General features: G+C 41.0%; 1 protein-coding gene across 2 annotated transcripts in view; it reads left to right on the top strand.

Moving 5' to 3' along the window:
* myh14 (myosin, heavy chain 14, non-muscle) overlaps positions 1–19,849 on the top strand; it is a 73,266-nt gene that overhangs the window by 17,701 nt on the left and 35,716 nt on the right. For both annotated transcript variants that reach the window (XM_084053395.1, XM_084053396.1), the window contains exons 3-11: positions 2,235–2,441; positions 6,467–6,623; positions 11,878–11,905; positions 14,122–14,233; positions 15,610–15,621; positions 17,128–17,220; positions 18,032–18,095; positions 18,730–18,828; positions 19,395–19,538. In XM_084053395.1, the coding sequence (XP_083909521.1) occupies positions 2,235–2,441; positions 6,467–6,623; positions 11,878–11,905; positions 14,122–14,233; positions 15,610–15,621; positions 17,128–17,220; positions 18,032–18,095; positions 18,730–18,828; positions 19,395–19,538 (916 nt within the window). The remainder of the gene's footprint in view (positions 1–2,234; positions 2,442–6,466; positions 6,624–11,877; positions 11,906–14,121; positions 14,234–15,609; positions 15,622–17,127; positions 17,221–18,031; positions 18,096–18,729; positions 18,829–19,394; positions 19,539–19,849) is intronic.

Here is a 19,849-nt window from a genome sequence, read left to right as displayed (position 1 = left end):
ATATATATCTGAATGCGAGCATATACTAATATACACCCATTCAGATATCATACTGTTATACACATATATATATACCCGAATGCGAGCATATACTGATATACCCCCATTCAAATATCATAATTATCATATCTATATTTCTCCAACAGACTCTGCTTATACTGTTTTTTAAATTGTATTATATTTTTACATTGTTGAACCACCTCCGGTAAACCATTCCATAGCTTCACTCCACTGACAGATATGCACATGCTCTTAAGAGTGGTGCGAGCACCAAGATTTCTAAAGTTCAATTCCCTTCTCAAATTATACCTCCCCTCTCTATCCTTAAACAATTTCTGTATATTTCCTGGTAATATTCTGTTCCTTGCCTTATAGATAATTTGTGCAGTTTTAAATTTAACTATATCTAGAAACTTCAGAGTGTTAGACCTTAAGAACAGTTCATTTGTATGATCATGATATCCTACCTTGTGAATTATTCTTATTGCTCTTTTTTGGATTGTATATAATGGTTGAAGGTTACTCTGGTAGGTGTTTCCCCACACCTCCACACAGTAAGTCAGATATGGTAGTATTAGCGTGTTATATAGGGTGAACAGTGACTTGTAATCTAAAATAATTCATTGCTTTTATTTATTAAAAAAAAAACATAATTGTGTGTGTGCTTTTTACCCCCTTTTCTCCACAATGTAGTCGTAATGCCAATTCATTCCTCCCCACACACATTTCTGTGTGTTGTCACCGCTGTTGTCCACCGAGAGGACGTAGAGCCTCTGTCCTACTCCTACCGTCCAACACTCCCTGATGCACTCCTCCCGTCCAACACTCCCTGATGACAAGCGCCACCCCGGCCCGTAGGAGTACGCTCAGTGACTGATATCACCTTCCCCGCCTGGCTTCCCTCCCCCGAACGTAGGCCAATTGTGTTTGTATATAGACGCTCGGCAAAGCCGGATGCAACGCAGTGGATTTGGACCCCCAGCCTCCGCGATGCGACCACTGCGACACGGTTGAGAGATATTGAAGTTATTTGTCATATCTGCCCTGTGTCATTTTTTATTGCGAAGCCTAAAAGGCAAACAGAAAATAATGTTCCCATGCTCAATGCCAAACACACAATTTAGTCGCAATTATTTGAGTGACAATTAATCGTCAACTTAAATTTGTAATCGTGACAGCTCTACTGGACATGGAAGATCACGGATGTAATGTGCGGGTTTGATCGTTTAGCACAGAGTGTGCATCTTAGACTAGTGGTTCTCAAACCTTTTCATGTCAAGGACCCCTAAATTAATCAGTATTTTGGCCATCTAAAAACATTTTGCGCCAGGAACCCCCATACAATATTAAAATGTTTCAAAAATATTAAAAATGTTTCACATTTTGTCAAAAGTTTTTAATAATAGCAGATCTATAAAAGAATAATTGGGTTCCTTGAAATTAAAATGTGTGAGGATCACTAGTATAGCCTTAAAAATCTGTCCGTCTTTTTTGGGGGTCCCTGGCGTCAGGCTGGGCTGGAGGAGTGCGTTGTTGTCATAAGGCTTGGTCTTGCCCCCTGAACTGAACTCCAGTTGTACCAACTCCCATTCAAATGTTAGCTATGGCATATTAGCTAGACAATGGCTGAGTGGACCTTTTATGTGGCCGAAGAACCATACGTATGAGTCATCATCTGATGAATCATTCTCTCTCTCTCTCTCTCTCTCTCTCTCTCTCTCTCTCTCTCTCTCTCTCTCTCTCTCTCTCTCTCTCTCTCTCTCTCTCTCTCTCTCTCTCTCTCTCTCTCTCTCTCTCTCTCTCTCTCTCTCTCTCTCTCTCTCTCTCTCTCTCTCTCTCTCTCTCTCTCTCTCTCTCTCTCTCTCTCTCTGCGTCTCAGTTGAAGCATTTTATCCTTGTCAGCAATGTGCAACCAGACATGGAATGATACCATCAAATTAATAAACTGTTACAAATGTTGTGTGTGTGTGTGTGTGTGTGTGTGTGTGTGTGTGTGTGTGTGTGTGTGTGTGTGTGTGTGCGCGTGTGTGCGTGTGGTGTACATGTGCATGGGCCAATCTTTGTACTGTCCATGAAATCTTGGAAGTATCTCTCACACTCTACCCCTTTCTCCGTTCTTCTCTCCCTCCCACCATCTCTCCTTCTATCTTTCCTTCCCTCTCCATCCCCCTATTCTCTATTCTCCCTGCCACCATGTCTCTCTCTCTCCCTGGCTTGGTTCTTCTGCCCCTCAGTCTGCCGGTATCCGGGAGGAGCGGGGTGACGAGGTGGAGGTGGAGTTGACGGACAGCCAGAGGAAGCTGACTCTGTCCAGGGAGGAGGTGCAGAGGATGAACCCGCCACGCTTCAGCAAGGTGGAGGACATGGCCGACCTCACGTGCCTCAACGAAGCCTCGGTGCTCCACAACCTCCGTGAGAGATATTTCTCAGGACTCATCTACGTGAGTATGACCCTTTGACCACATGAACCTCACAGTCACAATTTTGTGCACAAGGGCAAATCGAAATCTCAAGGCACACCTGTATTCATATCTGTGCAAAATAGCCTCTATAACACGTTGTCAATTTTGTTTCAGGTATAGAATTTGCATCTGTATTTGGAAATATGTGTGCACAAAATACTGCTATAATAAATTAAATAGTAAAAATCATAATTTTTCGTATAGTTATGAATATACAGTATATTGCAAAAATTATGTGTGGTTGTCACAGAATCCCAAGGCACACCTTGACCTGGAGAATGGAGCCACTGCCTTATAGTATATCGTCACTGTCGGGTGGAAACCCTGTATGTCCAAAACCGCTGCTTTTCAGGAAATGGAAAAATAACCTGTATTCCGATGGATCAAATGTAGTTATTATTTAGTCACAAGCTCTTCTTAATACTTCCCATTGGTTAAGCAAGGGATACGCGGAGGTGCCTAATCATCCTGAAGGGATTTATTTATCAATAATGACCGGCGACCCGTCAATTATCCCGCTTATTACACGGCTACTCAATAAATAAATTAATAAATTGACCCAAAAGTAACAATAAAACAAAGTATTTCCTTGCTTACGGCAATGAAAGTATTCCATAAGTGTTGCGCTGGGCGGACACGGTCACCTTGGAAAACAAGGAAGTTGAGGTGCAGGTGTTCTGAGACTTTGTTATAGGGCTCATCGGTCATTATCAAGAAATAACACGCCGCTGAATTCAGTGATTGACCAATCAGAATCAAGCATTCAATCAAGCCGTGTAATGAATATGTTTTAAACCCACAGACAGACTTAACCACTTTCAACCTTTTTCAAAAATAGCAGCTCTAATAGCTCACAACACGTCCTGATGCAACTCGCTTTCATTTACAAAAAAAATATATATAATAATAATTAACGATAATAAGTTGAAACATGGCGATACAAGATTCATGCCCGAGAGCGACAATATGAAACCTGCTCTACGGGAATCAGTTGCAAAGTACTGTGTGTCTGGCACGCTATAGCGGTAGAACTTTAAAAGATAATGAGTTTATGAGATTGTCAGCACCATCACTCACATATGTTTTGGCTGTTCTCTCTTTCCCTCATTATGCCTTGAAGACAGGATTTGCCAGGGCGTGTAAGCTTGAAGCAATAAGACACTCATTATGCCATGAGTAGTCTTCTCGAGACAGGCATGTTGACTCCCACCATTTTCAAATCATCAAAGCCTGTCTAGAAGCTGTGTTCCAGGGTTTATTTAGTTACAAGCTCATGTTGATACTTTTACATTTTTATTGGTTAAATATTTATAAACCCCATTGACAGACTTAACCACTTTCAATCTGGCGTCCGTATTTTGTCCATAGGTGAAGACTTGCAAAGATATGTAATTTTATTTTCAAGATTTTTCAAAAGTAGCAAAAATAACATCTACAAGCTCACAAAACAACATATTCTCACTGTCACTGTCACTGTCAAGTTGTACTATAGTGACGAGCTGAGGCAAAATCTGACCATGCTGCACTTGTTTGATATGATAGGACTCCCCTGCCTGCTGCATTCCAGGTAGTACCACCCGGAATGTGGAAATGCCGTTCTCACTGGAATTGTAAAATATCTGTCCTTGTCAACATGTGACGTGACAAGAGAGCCCCGTCTGATCAACCTCTGACGCAGTGGATTTCCGCCCCATCAAACCCATGGTCAAATCCTGCCCCAACTCCTCACCCGTTCGACGCAACGAGTGTGAGAAAGCTTGTAGATCAGCTATTTTCGCTACTTTTGCACGACAGTCATACAGCACACCTACAACGAAGTATAAAATAGGGAATTAATTTATGAAAAAACATTAAATGTTGAAATATGGAGATATAATCTATACTGTAGATAAATGTAGATATTTCTGCCGGACATCGACAACATGCTTTGTCTGTTTGTTTTTCCACGGATTTGACAGCATGTAAGCTTGGGCAGGCTCGTAAGCATTGTAAACTAGATCAATAAATCAATATTCAATACATCACAGGTACTAGTGCAACATATAATTACAGAAAATATCATTCACAGATGAAAAGCAGATCATCATCTCAGCATAATGGATGACAGGGAAATCATGCAGATCCCAATATAGGAATAGTCAAGGAACCATATTATGCATATTATCCATTGTAGAACAGGGGTTTGTAGGCCTGTAGTGTGTGTGTGTGGGTGTGTGTGCGTTCCACCACATAGTGCAGAGTGCTCAGGCATCACCTGTGTAACTGATAGGCAGTGTTGACAGAGGCAGGGAGTCATTTTACATAGCTGCCCATGTGAGAGAGAAGGGGCCAAAGCGTCTCCACTTACAAGTGTGGAGAGAGGGGGGGGTGAAGAATAGATAAGAAAGATACTGTAGATTAGAGCTATCGATTCGTTTCTGAGAGATTATTCCACTGAATACTTTTTCGATTAGTCAAACAATCAAGTAGCAAATTTAAACAAATATGTTATCTTTATATATCAACTTATGTTTGTGAAAGAATTATTGATATTTTAAATATATATATAAACAACAATAAATCTGATATACTGTTGCAGCCCTGTTGGACTTCACAGTCCATTTATGCTACTGTATAAGCTTAAGTTACATTAAATATCACATACCATGTGTACTTCTGTAACTTTCAACAGCGAAAAAAAAAAGGAATCCCATCCATTTCTCAAATTTATATTTATTATAATCCATTTCTTTTTTGTATTGATTCATTCGATTCAATTGATTTCTTTGATTAAATGTTGAACCCCTACAGTAGATAGATATTGATACAGATAGATAGAAGGGTGTACCCAGAAGAAGAATGAATGAATACGTGTATTCACATATGTGTGGCGTTTTCTACAGATACTTAGAATACCTTAGCTAGGTGTACGACAGTATGACGTCCAGTTCAAGGTATGCGTCTTCTGTTACTCAGTAGTATGTGTGAACTGTGATGCTTTGTTTTAATGAATAATGGATTGGGAGATGGGAGTGGCTTCACACACCATGACACCTACGTTTTGTTTTTGTGCCCACTCTATTGAGCAATTTTAACCACTTAACGCCCCACATTCTTAGCCGACTAGACTCTAAATATCTTCGTCGAAAATAGCTGATCTACAAGCTTGCAACGCGATGTGTTGTGAGCTCATAGATCTGCTATTAACTCATTCACTGCCAGACTTATTGCTGGCCGCGTTTGCCCACTGCCAGAGATTTTTCATTGAAAAAAAAAAAGTACTCAGGAGCTGAGATACAGAATTTTTAAGCTTTAAGTTAACAAGGAAGTGGATGGGAGTCTTTTCCTTCGAAAAATCATATCTCCTTGGTCTTTGGGTCAAAAAAATAAAAATAAAATAAAAATAAAAAAAAACATTTTTTTTTTGGAAAAATTAATAATTACGTTTTTTACGTCAGTGGCAGGTTTGGTAAACGGGAATAATTACGTTTATTACGTCAGTGGCAGTGTATGAGTTAACAGCAAATGTTCACCCCGGAATGGGGACGCTAGGATTCATGTGGTTAACCCACTTAAACCCCATGTACCCGTGTTCTGGGGAAAACTTTCGCAGAAAATAGCAGATCGACAAGCTCACAACCCGTCGCAGCTTGTCGATCAGATATTTTCAGCTAAGTTAGTTAATGTAGAGCGAAAACAGAAAAGTCACTGGTATAGAGCCCAGAGGGACTCCGCTCAGCAACGTATGGGGTTTAATAGACGTACAGTATGACTTCTTGCGCGTTTCTACGTGACCCTGTCAGAACACCCCACGACCTATGTTTGGGTCACGACCCGCTGGTTGAGAAACACTTGCTGTAGGCAGCATACTGCAATCACTGAAATTGTGTGTGTGTGTGTGTGTGTGTGTGTGTGTGTGTGTGTGTGTGTGTGTGTGTGTGTGTGTGTGTGTGTGTGTGTGTGTGTGTGCGTGCGTGCGTGCGTGTGTGTGTGTGTGTGTGTGCGTGCGCGTGTTGAACTCACAGACATACTCGGGTCTGTTCTGCGTGGTGGTCAACCCCTACAAGAACCTGCCCATCTACACGGAGTCCATCGTGGAGATGTACCGCGGCAAGAAACGCCACGAGATGCCCCCACACATCTACGCCATATCCGAGGCTGCCTACCGCAGCATGCTGCAAGGTACTGTCATCTTCTACAACAGCTTGTGTAATAGACATTAACCCATTGAGACCTGAAGCCGATTCTACATCTATGTCTCCTAAATCTCAACAGTTTTCTGAAAAACGTATGTTTCTTTGTCAGTGGTGCTCAATCTTTTTCATGTCAAGGACCCCCAAAATGATGTGTATTTGGCCGCGGACCCCCATCAAAATATGTTGTTCCAGGGACCCCCCAGAAGCAAAGATTTGAGTTAAAAATGTTCGCTTTAAAAGTATTTATATTGAAAGATTTGCACACATTTTCACGATTTTTCAAAAATAGCAGATCTACAAGCTCGTAGCGCGGCACTTGGTGCCGCGCTATGAGCTTGTATATCTGCTATTTTTGAATAGCCCAAAGTGTAAAATAATGCTTTTTAGCTCAAATTAAAAAATGACACAGTTCCAGGTCTTAATGGGTTAATGGATTCTCGAGACTAAAGCGCAATACATACTCCTTCAAACGTCCGAACATTTCTTCGGAAAGGGAGTTGATATAAGTACAAATTGATCATTGTCTGAGTCATTCAGAGCTCAGAACCTTCCCTCTGAACCTGTGCACCTCGAGGTTGTCCTGACTCTCCGAACTAAAGTTTGGAAAGCCTTTCCAAACTGGAGGATTTTCCAACATCAGAAGGAGTATGTATTGGCCTTAAGGTTTATGATTCTTTTCTCTTGAGTATTTTGCCAAGTCAGCATGCTTTTTTATTGTACCAGTCTAGCTCAGGGTTCCCAAACGTTTTCAGCTCGAGTCCCAAAAGAGAAATTTGACTCACCCTGGCCTTGAATGAATGAACCACTTAAGCTCCATTTCAAAATAGTGACAATAGCCGATCTACAAGCTCTCAACGTGGTCACACTGCAACGCGCTGTGAGATCAGCTATTTTCACCATTTTAGAAATAGTTTTGAACATTTCTGAAAATCTTTTGAAAGATATTTGAAATAATAATAAGTGTAGTAAAGATAAAAAAATAAATAAAGAAGGGACATTTAGTCACAACCCATTAAAACGGGTCCACGACCAACCCTATGTTGGGACACACTGGTCTAGAGTCTCTAGATGATGCTTTTCTGAAAGCTTCAGTTCATAGATGAGTAACCTTGCACGCTATCAATAGTAATGAGCTCAAGGGTCACAGAGCCATGGTGGCCACCGGACCACACACACACACACACACACACACACACACACACACACACACACACACACACACACACACACACACACACACACACACACACACACACACACACACACACACACACACACACACACACACGCATGCTACTAGTACTGTGAAATGATAAGCAAGGACATATTTTGAGTCGGGAACTGCAGCACAAATTGAACTGTAATGATAATGCAAATAATTATTTTTTTCACTCACAACAAGTGCGACATTGGAATTGGAAAGCTGAAATAAGCTGTATTTTTTATAATAACATTGAATGAAATGACCCCCAAAGTTTCAGCACTGCAGTCTACTGCTGCTGTATCCATCTACCAACTTAACTCAAATTCACTTATTTTCTGATGCTCCGTCAAACAGCGCCACCTCTGGAGCCAAATAGATAGAAATATTTCATTTTTATATAAAAGATTTCCATTGGCCCGGACCGGGCGCCTGTGTTCTGTTGTGGCGTGTCTCGGGTTCAGGTCCCCTTTTTGTAATGCTTGAATTATTTTTTAATTTATGAAATTTTGGGGCGAAATTTGAAAATCTTTTACAATAATAATAATTAAATATAGCTGCAAGCAGCAATACTGGGGCCAATAAATGCAATATGTAAAAACCAAAAAAGCCAGAACTGCAAAAATCTGTGGAAGAATAATAAAACCAACAAAAACAAAAGGGGAACTAGTGATTTAGAGGAATATAATCAATAAAATATTTGAAGCAAATTTGCTTCTTTTTAGATGATTTCCATAATGTGGTAGTCGCCAAAATACTACTGATTATTTTTCGTCTGTGTAGTTGATTTGAAGGTGAGGCAGGCAAGTGCCAAATTACAACCCTGTACATGTAGTTGTGGTGATGAGCAACATATTTGATCATCTGTAACAGTACAAGACACTCGTCAAACAGTTGTTCAGCGGTACTTCTAATGTCTCAGCTGTCACACTGAGTTGATGATGGAATGAGTCAAACATTTTCAAAGTAATCATTTAAAACCAGTCAGCCTTGGACTGAGCAACATTTGTGCTTCAGGTCATGTTGTCACCCTCTGACAGGACTGGCTGGATGAGCTCTGACATGTTCAACTGTCTCATTCAACTCTTTATCTTTTTGTCTCTCTCTTTTGTTCTCTCACTTTGTCTTAATTTTTTTTGTCTGTTCTGCTTTTCCTCTCTCTCGTTCCCTGTCTGTCTTTATTACTCACTTGTTCCCTCTCCATCTCCTTTCTCTCTCTCTCTCTTTCTCTCTTTCTCTCTCTCTCTCTTTCTCTCTCTCTCTCTCTCTCTCTCTCTCTCTCTCTCTCTCTCTCTCTCTCTCCCCCTCTGTTTCATGCTGTAGGTGTGTGTTAACGTGTAATAATTGAACCTGTAGGACTAGTCTGAATTCTTTTGGAGTTTGTCCGTGGGAATCTTAGAAGAGACAATGTGAGCCATTATTATCTTAGTCAGTGTAGTGTGGATTCCTGGCCTAGCAACGCAGTGAGCTAACTTCTGTTGTAATTGAAGACAGTATGAGGCAAAGACAAGTATCCTGTCATGACTTTTGTGCACCTATTTATAGTTCAGTCAGACATATCTGGGATTTAAATAAAAAAATAAAAAAATATATATTATGAGCCATAATCTATCGACGAGCATATGTATAATATGACGCTTCGCATCATGAAATCTTGTTTGTTTGATTGGAAGATCACTTGAGAATGGAATGAGTCAGTAGGCTATCTGAAGAGATGATTAACCCCCCACACACACGCGCGTTGCGATGTGACATGTTGTGAGCTTGTAGATCTACTACTTTTGTAGATCTACTATTTAGACGCCAGGTTGAAAGTGGTTCAAGTATTGGCTGTTTTGGTTCAAACAAGGGCACAGCAACACGTGAACCTCTACTTCTGAAAGTTTTTCTGTACCAGAAACAGCAGTCTTTCTCTAGGAAGTCTTGTTCTCCTCCTAATCTCTGTTCTCATGGAACAGTGCATGGAACTTCATGTGTTGGTATTCAAGTGTGTCCCGGTTTTGGGGGACGTTGATAGGTTGGACGTTGCCTGTTGAGTGTCAATGAAAATTGCCTGCCGGTGTTGAAGTCACTGGCTTGGACAATTGACAAATTTTGACAGGTTTGGCGTGAGACCAGGTTGTTGAACCTTTTGCAATAAGTCTTTTTGCAGCCATGTGCATGTTGTATGGAAGAGACGGCCTGTTCCCTAACTTCTGCCTGAACAGCTTACGCACGTACGCATTATTCTTGTGTGTTTGTGAGTGTGTATTGTGCAACGGTTATGTGTGTGTATGTGTTCGTGCAACTTGTGTGTGAGTTTTGAATTTGGAGATGCTCCACTTGCACAGGCCAGGAAACTAGGGCAGGTGGGTGCTTAGATAACCTCCATTCCTCACCTCAAACCTACAATTAAAGTCCCACTGAGAGGTAAAGGACTGTGATTAAGGCTTGCTGATGAGGTTTTATTTGTGTGTAATAAGATCTATATGCAGGGGTGGGCAACCGTTTTGGGCATGTGATCTACTTTGCCTTTGGAGGCTGAGTGAACATATCCACCTCTTAGCTGCTAATCAGAAAATAAGGCAAACACAGAATAAGTCAAGTCATTTAGTGCTAATAATGAAGTCAAAATACATTCTGAGACTATCTCTGGTGAACAGCTTTATGCACGTCAAGAAATGAAATAATTGTTTTTTGGACCACTTTGAGCCTGGCGTCCCTATATCCAGCCTGTCAGCGTGCGTGCCAGAGTCTGGGCGCCCTGAAGGCACCCTGTCGGTCACCAGCTGAGACCTGGGAACCACCAGTCCACAGACCGTAATCACTTTCAGCTTGCTCTGGCATGTCATCACTGGCACTGGCGGAAATATTTATTAAAAAAAAGAAAAATTGGAAACATTTCAACATTCAATATTTTAAAGAAAATAAATAAGCAGATCTGTAAGCTTACAGCATGTCGCACCGTGACGTGGCCTGAGCTTGTAGATTGGCTATTTTCCCCATTTGTTGTACGACAAAGTTTATAGGGCTTAGGTCAGGGGTGGGCAAGATTTCTTTCCAGGGGGCCATACTGACTTCCATAAAGTGAGTGAGGGGCCACACATTGTACAATTGAATTGACACTTGAAACCCATATACAGTGTTGTGCTGAATTATGTTAAAACTGCATGGATTTGGTAGACATGCCAGACTACTTTACAATGAGGTACTTGCTTTCTCAACAATCATTTTCAGTTACAAAATGTTGTAACTGGAAATTGTTCTGTTAAAACATTTAATTTTTTTCTTTTTACAGCTGTACTGCATCACTCTCTGTGTACTCTGGCCTTACAATAACAAGATGACTTGCATAAAACAATCCACGTCAATGCCGTTTCAACTTTTAAATGAGCCTATAAATGTATACAGCATCTTATCTGATATGCACCACTCCATAGGTCACTGATCAAACGCATTGCATTAGGTTATAAATATGGACTCAAGGTTGACTGTTTCACTGTTACATTATAAACATAAAATATTTGAGTACATACAGATGGAGGAATGCAGGTGTAGGTATAGTGCTCAAATGGTAAATATTAATTACTATTAATTGGAGTCTAGTTAAATATTTTTTTCTAAAAACCATTAACACTCTACCCGCCGGTCCCGTAGCCTACGGGCCGATAAATCCAACTGTAAAGCGCCGGTCCCGTAGCCTACGGGCCGTGGTGCTTTTTCCTTTTTTTCGAAAAAAAACAACTTTTTTCAATTTTCTACACTGATGGTGAAAGGGCCTGGTCCGGCCCCCGGGCCGTATGTTGCCCATGTGTGGCTTAGGTGGTTCATGCATAATCAATTGCTGCCTACTGGTTGCGGATTCAAGTCCCAAGTATCCTTGAGCAGGTTTCTCTGGATAAGAGCATCCGATAAATGACTAAAGCTCTGTCTCCGACTCACCTGAGGTCCATCAGCATTACTAATCCAGTGTGAACAGGGCTTTTGATGTAAATAGAGGTACATGGTGAAGACTATGATATAACACTGACATTTTATTCTGATCACTTTCCTTCCACAGATAGAGAGGATCAATCCATCCTTTGCACGTGAGTAGACATGGTGTAGTAGTCTGAGCATGTGCTTGCTTTGATTGTTGGGATGGTTTCTATGGTGTGTGTGTGTGTGCGCGTGTGTGCGCCGCGTGTGTGCCGATTGTTTTCTTGTTTTGTGTTGTGCTTTGAGGACCCCCTCGAAAATGAGATGCTGCATCTCAAGGGGCTTATCCTCCATTGAATTTCAAAATAAAAACTCACAGTGTGTCGCGTCGTTGTGAAAATACGACCACGTATAAAATAGGACTTAAGCAGTCAATGAATCTTTGGGGGAAAAGTAAATAATTATAAAACAAATCTAAACTATAATAATAATAGAAATTCTGGGATATTTACTCGCAACCCATAAAAAGAAGTCTGCATCCCAAAATGGGTCAGTGCTCGAAACACTCCTCTATTGTCTATGGTTATGTATGAGTACATGAGAGACAGGAAGCGAAGTACATGCATGTACATTATACGTATGTTTTCTGTGTGTGTGTGGTGTGTGTGTGTGTGTGTGTGTGTGTGTGTATCGTGTCTTCCTAACATATGTCTCTCTGTGTGCGCCATACGTCTGTCTCTTGCTGTATGCTGTTGTTGTTCCTTCCTGTCTTTTCCTGTCATTGTACAAGATCCCAGTATAGGTTCATCCTGGGTCAGAGTTGGTCTTTAACTCCATTCTGTGTGTTCACATGTATTTTTACCAACAGTAACACAGTACTAGTGCCTCAGTCCATCCTGAACACCTGCTCTCTGTTTACAGCTCTGTCCTATAATACACTGCATGGATTCTCTGTTCACTAATGCAGGCTGCTGTGTGAGGTCATGCGTGTGTGCGTGCGTGTGTGTGTGTGTGTGTGTGTGTGTGTGTGTGTGTGTGTGTGTGTGTGTGTGTGTGTGTGTGTGTGTGTGTGTGTGTGTGTGTGTGTGTGTGTGTGTGTGTGTGTGTGTGTGTGTGTGTGTGTGTGTGTGTGTGTGTGTGTTTAATGTGCGAACAGATGCTGTTTTTGTAACTATGACCATGTGTGTTTACATGCCTGTGCTCTTGTGCAGGAGACATTTTGTTAATACAATGGGATTTATTGGTGTTTGTGCGTGGATGTATGCACACATGTGTTTGTGCATGTGTACATGTATGTGTGTGTATATACAGTAAATACTACGTACTACATATGGTAGAGTATAACGGTAAAAGAAAAACGTAGTAAAATAATGAAATAAGCAAAATATTTGTTAAGGAACTGAATTATAATATTCAACTTGATGTTTAGATGAGGTATTGCCAACAATGCCAGCCTGCTGGTTCTCAGCAAACATGCACATCTGTCTCTCATTTGCTGCCTCCTTACTGTAAGTCCCTCTGCCAGATTTGTGCTCATAAATTAGTCATAAACAGGGGGAGTTTGCAGTTAGCTAACCTAACCATGTTCCATTGAGGGGTGATGTGATGGGCAGTTCACTGTAGCTCTCGGTAATGTAGCTCTGGATGTTCATCCACCAGCCATGAGCAGATGCCTTGGACAAGTCAGCAGTGATATTAACATTCACGTCTTGCCTAAATTGAGCCAACATGTTTGACATGTTTCCAGCAGCATAGCCAACTGCTACTGCTGAACACAGTGCTTGGCACACTGCTTTTGTCTTTCTCTGTTGTTCTATTTCACCAAAAAAACAAAAGTGTTCCCTGGCTGCCAACACGACAGGCTTTAGGGCTAAACGTGCTTTCTTTGTAGTGTTCTGTGTGTGTGCAGTATGCTGTTCTGTTTTTTGTTTTTTTTCCGCCACTCTTTCGGTACACAGCTATAGCCGTGGGAAGTAGGGGCTGCTTTTTTATAAAAACAAATACTAAAAACATTTTTGCATAATGTGCCTGTTATTGTTGGTCGTTATTTGGGGGGGATTTAGTGCAATATGTGTTCTGGAACTGAATTACACAAATTAATGTAAGAAAACCCCCCCAAAAAAGTAATAAACCCGAACACACGCTTAGCACACATGCAGCACCCGAAACCTAAAACGTTTTCCCACGGCCGTACACGGCCGTACCGAACGAAAGCCCTGTACCGAAACAATTTGGTACGAATACGTGTACCGTTACACCCCTAATATACTGTATATGACTATCTGTTAATGTAAATGTCTGTAAATATTCTGTGTGTGTGTGTGTGTGTGTGTGTGTGTGTGTGTGTGTGTGTGTGTGTGTGTGTGTGTGCGTGTGCGTGTTCCAGTGGGGAGTCTGGTGCAGGCAAGACTGAGAACACAAAAAAGGTCATCCAGTATCTGGCTCATGTGGCCTCCTCCCACAAGACAGGCACTCTGGGAAGAAACAAAGAGATGCAGGTATGAAACTAGGACTGAATGCTATTAAACAAGTAGTCAATGCAGATAGTAGATACTGTATGAAAGAGTTGACGTTGATTTAGGTTTGAGACAAGGAGTCAGTGGAGGTATGAGGTATAGAGACATAGAGCAGGAGAAGAAAGCCGAGAACACAGTTGTCTTTGTAGCTTGTTTGTGAAATGGATAGTTTATTAAAAAATTATGGTTATAATAAATGTAACTGTAATAACATCACAGTGTTTTGTTGCCATATTACCTTCTATTGTTGTCTTCTTCCACTATTTTCTGATTTCAATCCCAATACTGTGGGAGTCTTACCAGGGCAGAGAACATTTTATTTTTTCTCTTCAGCTACTTGCCCTATTTTACCAGCCAAACAGGAAAATAAAATGGCTGGCAGTGTAGACAAACTAACCAGCATTGTGTTCATGTCCCTCTAGTCAATGACGCCTGTACGTCATTTTAATAGATTTTCTTGTGTCAATCTAACTCTTGCTCTTGCTTCCCCCCAAAAAATTACTTATTTTCTATCAATTACACACCCCATGAAGCCTTGAGATTTTTTTGTTTTTGTCGCATTCCTAAACCAATACTTTTCATCAAAGTATTGGCTAAGGAATGCGACAAAAACAAACAAAAAAACTCCATGAATTAAAGGCTTCATGGGGTGTATAATTGATAAAAAATATGTGAACTACTCCTTTAACATTTTAACTTTCCTCTCTCTCCTTGCTTCGCTTCCTGTCTCTCATGCTCATGTTCAGACGGATGGCAGTAAGTCTCTGCCACGAGGTAGTTCTTTAGTCAACAGGGTGAGTGGACCCTGTTCTGTCCCTCTCTCTTCTGTACTTTTCTCTGTTCTCTGCCTAATGATCTCTCGTGATGCTAACCGACTAACCCACAGAATGATCTCAAACCTGAAAGGAGCCTTTCACCCAAAAACCCATCTGAGTAGTTTCTGTGTCTCAGTCTGTCATTGGAATTTAGACTGGATAGATAGTAAACTGCAGCCCTATGAGTTCATTAGATATTCTTTGTAAGGCTTTCACATATTTTGTAAAACACACACAAATTCAAAGTATTATTTGTATTTTCTGTAAAGGCAAACAAATGACTGTGATACTGTTTAAAGGTTTTTGGAATGTGTGGGAGATTATTTGCTAAATAAATCGACCAGGTGTATTTTGGTGAAATTCTCCTTAACCACCGGTTTACCACTGAAATTACATTCCTTGGACTGTATCTTTTGTTTTTTTCCTTTGTTTGTTTTGGCTTTTTGCTGTCTTGTTATAGTTTTATTTGTTGTTTGTTTACCTCATTAATTTGTTCACCCTTCCACCCCACCCCACATTTTTCCCCCCTTCAACTGTTTTCAGAGTGTACAATATGTGAGTATTCAACATATCCAGTCTGCTGTTATGAGCTTCAGATAAAATCATGGGTGCTTGAAGATAGATCTGGAGTGTAAAGAGCTGATGTGACTCCTTATCGTACAGATGAGTTTGGGCTGGGCAACAAATATGATTGCGATGTCGTGATATAAGACTAGATATCGTTTGGGATTTAGGCTATCATAATATCGTGATATGACATAAGCATTGTCTTCTCCTGTTTTAATCACTTAAGCTATATTTATACTTAAAAAAAACATTTGATATTAATGTGACAATGCAATATTATTGTCAGTTTGGTCCATATCGCCCAGCCCTACAGATAAGGGGATCATTTCTACTCTGTATAGTATATTTCTGTTTGTGCGGCCTCCGAATGAAGCCCTGGCTTCTAGGGTTTCTCTATGCGCTGTTGGCTTTGCTGTAGCATCTCTGGGTGGAGGGCTGTATTTATAGAACAATGGCAGGTAAATGCAATAGGTATTTACTTGTAGAGTAGTTCTGCTTTCCTTTCTGAGAAGTTTGTGTGTGTGTGTGTGTGTGTGTGTGTGTGTGTGTGTGTGTGTGTGTGTGTGTGTGTGTGTGTGTGTGTGTGTGTCTGTGTGTGTGTGTGTGTGTGTGTGTGTGTGTGTGTGTGTGTGTGTGTGTGAGTCCGTGCGTACGTACAGTACGTGCGTGCGTGACCTTGAGTGGACTTGAGTGTGCATCTATGTGGGTTATAGTTTTGCTACTCTTGCGTACTTTGCCTGCTTTTGCCACCTAACCCCACCCCCAGCACACACACACACACACACACACTACATTTATTCCATAACCCCAACCTCCACTAGATCCCTAAACGGGACTGTTTTTCTAGTAGTTCCCGTCCCCGTTGAATTTCAGACTATTCCCGGCCGTTCCCCCAATGGTTTAATTTCTGACCTCCCGCTCCCGCCCACAGCAATGTATTACGTACAGTCTAGTCCCACAATATCTTCAATAGGACCCAAATACATTGCCAACAGAAGTGGGCTAGTTTGCTCAGTAGGTTATTAATAAAGTAGGTGCATATTGCCTGTCAGTAACAACGTTCCGAAATTATGATATCCTCCTCCAGTTCGTTTACATTTTTGTCAGCAACAATTGACAAATGTCGGACCCCTGCTTTGCTTTTGCTTTGTTATCTCCTGCTTTGGTGGTAAAACTGAAGAGTCTCCTTACATAATGACACATCTGCTGTTTGAACAAATAATGATGCCTACTACACACAGCATACAACTACTGTAGGACAAAAATAAACATTAAAAACATAAGCCATATAGCATTATGGAACAGAGCTCTTCAGTTGCTATTAAGCCAATGTACCGTATCTTTCTAAAACTGAATGCAACACTGTTTTTACTTTGAATGGTGACCTTCCAGGATGCATTAGACTTCCATGTGGTGGTGAATGATGCTGAGACAGTTGTGTTCCCAGTGTCGGGTGTCTGATCCCGGCTGTGTCCTGTGCTGTCTGTCCCCCAGGGGGAGCTGGAGAGACAACTTCTGCAGGCCAACCCCATCCTCGAGGCCTTCGGGAATGCCAAGACCGTCAAGAATGACAACTCCTCCAGATTTGTAAGAACAGGGTCTGGGTTTAGTAGTTAGTTTCAGTTGAATGAAGACCAGAGTTAGGAGTAACACAAAAACACAGAAATGTAATCAAATTAAATTAAAGGTACACATACTGTACTTACAAGTACAAATACTTGTCCACCGCCACAGAGGCTGGGGTTCGATTCCCAGCAGTGGTACCTCAGATTTGTCCCGGGTGCTCCTACACAATTCGCAGTGCTTGTTGGTGGGAATCCGGCAGGGGACTGTGTCGTTGTCACTGAATTGGCTATGGAGATAATGTGAACCTCTGTGCTGATTACATGCTACTCGTGAAACTCCTCGCTGTGAGGTGTCAGGTGGTTCAGTAGGGGGTGTGTGTGGGTGTGTGCCTGTGTGGTGGTGGGTTGGTCGGGGGGGAGAGAGAAAGATGCAGTGAACAAAGAGGGCAAGCAAAGGCACAACTACCTGATGTTTTTCTACAGTTAACTCCTCTTTGGAGGCATGACTTTGACTATACAGATTGTTATATGTGCAGAACTTGCCATCAGGGCATCCTTTACACATTCTTCCACTGGAGATGGGGATCTTCACCATTTGCTGAAACCTGAAACCACTTTGGTGGTGGGCGGGGTGTGAGGCCTGTGATATTTGCAGATTTTAATATGTATGCTTTCAGGCTGGAATAAAGGGCTGAAAGTTTCAGCCCTTTTTTCCCCTTTTCTTTTTATGTGGGAAAACTATGTTAAACAATATATTAACGTGTCTGGAGGGGACTTTAGTATGTTCTCTAGTTATCAAGTGAACATTAAACAAACTTTCCCCCTCTCTTCAGGGTAAATTCATCCGGATTAATTTTGATGTGGCGGGCTACATCGTCGGTGCCAACATTGAGACCTGTATCCTTTGACGAAGTTCTGCTCAGAAGAATTGACTTCAGTGTAGTAACTATAACAGTAAAAACGTAATAGCCAGCACTCCGAAGTCCTTCTGGTACTTTTAATTCATAGACGCACGGACAGCATACACCGAAACCAGTCCGTGGAGTGCTGGCTATTACTTTCTTACTGTGAATCTTCGTGAGCCGTGCACCCGGCAAACTGCATTATATACAGACTGAGTGTGCTCGTTTTTGTTTTCTATAGTAGCTACTGTATAACAGTCTAGGGTCTAGCCTTTTAGCCTTTTACTAATTTTGCCTTGGTGAAATTGGTTTATTAACATGAGACATATTGACAGACATGGTAGATGATACGTTAAGTAATAAGTATGCACTGTAATAGTCAATAGACTATCAATCAATCCACTGATGGATTAAATCCTTGTTTACAATGGTAAATGTCATTACATAGGGTATTTTCCGCAGTATATAACTGGGGTACAAACCATAACACAGTTGTACAGGAGAAGATGGAGTAAATAGATTGACTACTGTTACTGAGCCTAAAGTGGCATGCCATAGATATAGATCATACTTAATATGATGTGCTAATGCTTCTGTGTGCCGTGGCTGCTCTTGACCTATGAGCCCAGACCTGCTAGAGAAGTCTCGGGCCATCCGTCAGGCCAAAGACGAGAGGACCTTCCATGTCTTCTACCAGATGCTGTGTGGAGCGTCAGAAGAGATGCGGGGTGAGAGAGGGAGAGAACACTATACTGATATACAGCAGTTAGTGACACAGAAACAATATACACGTGACATAACACACAACATAGATATTTTCATCTTGATTCAAATAAGAATATGGCTGAAAAGATCATACTGATTGTTTTTCTTTTAAGCACTTTTTTATCTCTAGCTCTATTTTATACTTTGTCTTATTTTGTAAAAATAGCCTCTACTAGCATCTACAAAATCACAACATGTCGCCATACGACGCATTATGAGGATGTATATTGGCTATTTCCGCTATTTTCTTATAACATTGAATGCCAGGGTTAATGTGATTACACTGTGATCATATGATCATGAATATTGAGGATGACAATTATTTTTTTTATTGCTCTTTTCCTATTGCACACATTCTAAATGTAATGCAAAGAATCAACATTGTTCATATGCCATATTGTATTAACTGTGACAACCAAAATGATCATGCATGCACAGTTTAAAGTGCCACAATGGTAAAATTTGTATTGTTTTCTTAAATTTCTGTCTCATCTCATCTCATCTCTCCTCTCTCTGCTGGTGTCCATAGCGGAGTTGTTGCTGGGCACTGCTGATGAGTACCGCTTCCTGAGTCAAGGCTCTGTCCCTCTTCCTGGTCAGAGTGACGCCGAAAACTTCACTCAAACCATGGACTCAATGACCATCATGGGCTTCAACAAGGAGGAGTCTGTGTGTAAGATAATAATAATAATATTTAACCCTTTCAATCCGGGAACACATTTGTGTCATTTTAGATTTCTTTGGCTATCCAAAAATAGCAGTTCTACAAGCTCATAGTGCTATGAAAATCCGCTATTTTGGAAAGACTTTTTTATTTTTTAAAGCGAACATTTGTCAAATATTTTGAACCCCACAAGCAAATATTTGAGTTACCAAAAAAAAGGAAAATAAAAAAGAATATATATATATATATATACACAGTATATACCACACATGGGCAACATACGGCCCGGGGGCCGGACCCGGCCCTTTGACCATCTTAAT

This window comes from Gymnoscopelus microlampas (assembly GCF_963454915.1).
Source record: "Gymnoscopelus microlampas genome assembly, chromosome: 3".
Lineage (NCBI taxonomy): Eukaryota > Metazoa > Chordata > Actinopteri > Myctophiformes > Myctophidae > Gymnoscopelus > Gymnoscopelus microlampas.
Note: the sequence above shows the minus strand (reverse complement) of the source record. Positions and strands in the feature narration are given on the sequence as shown.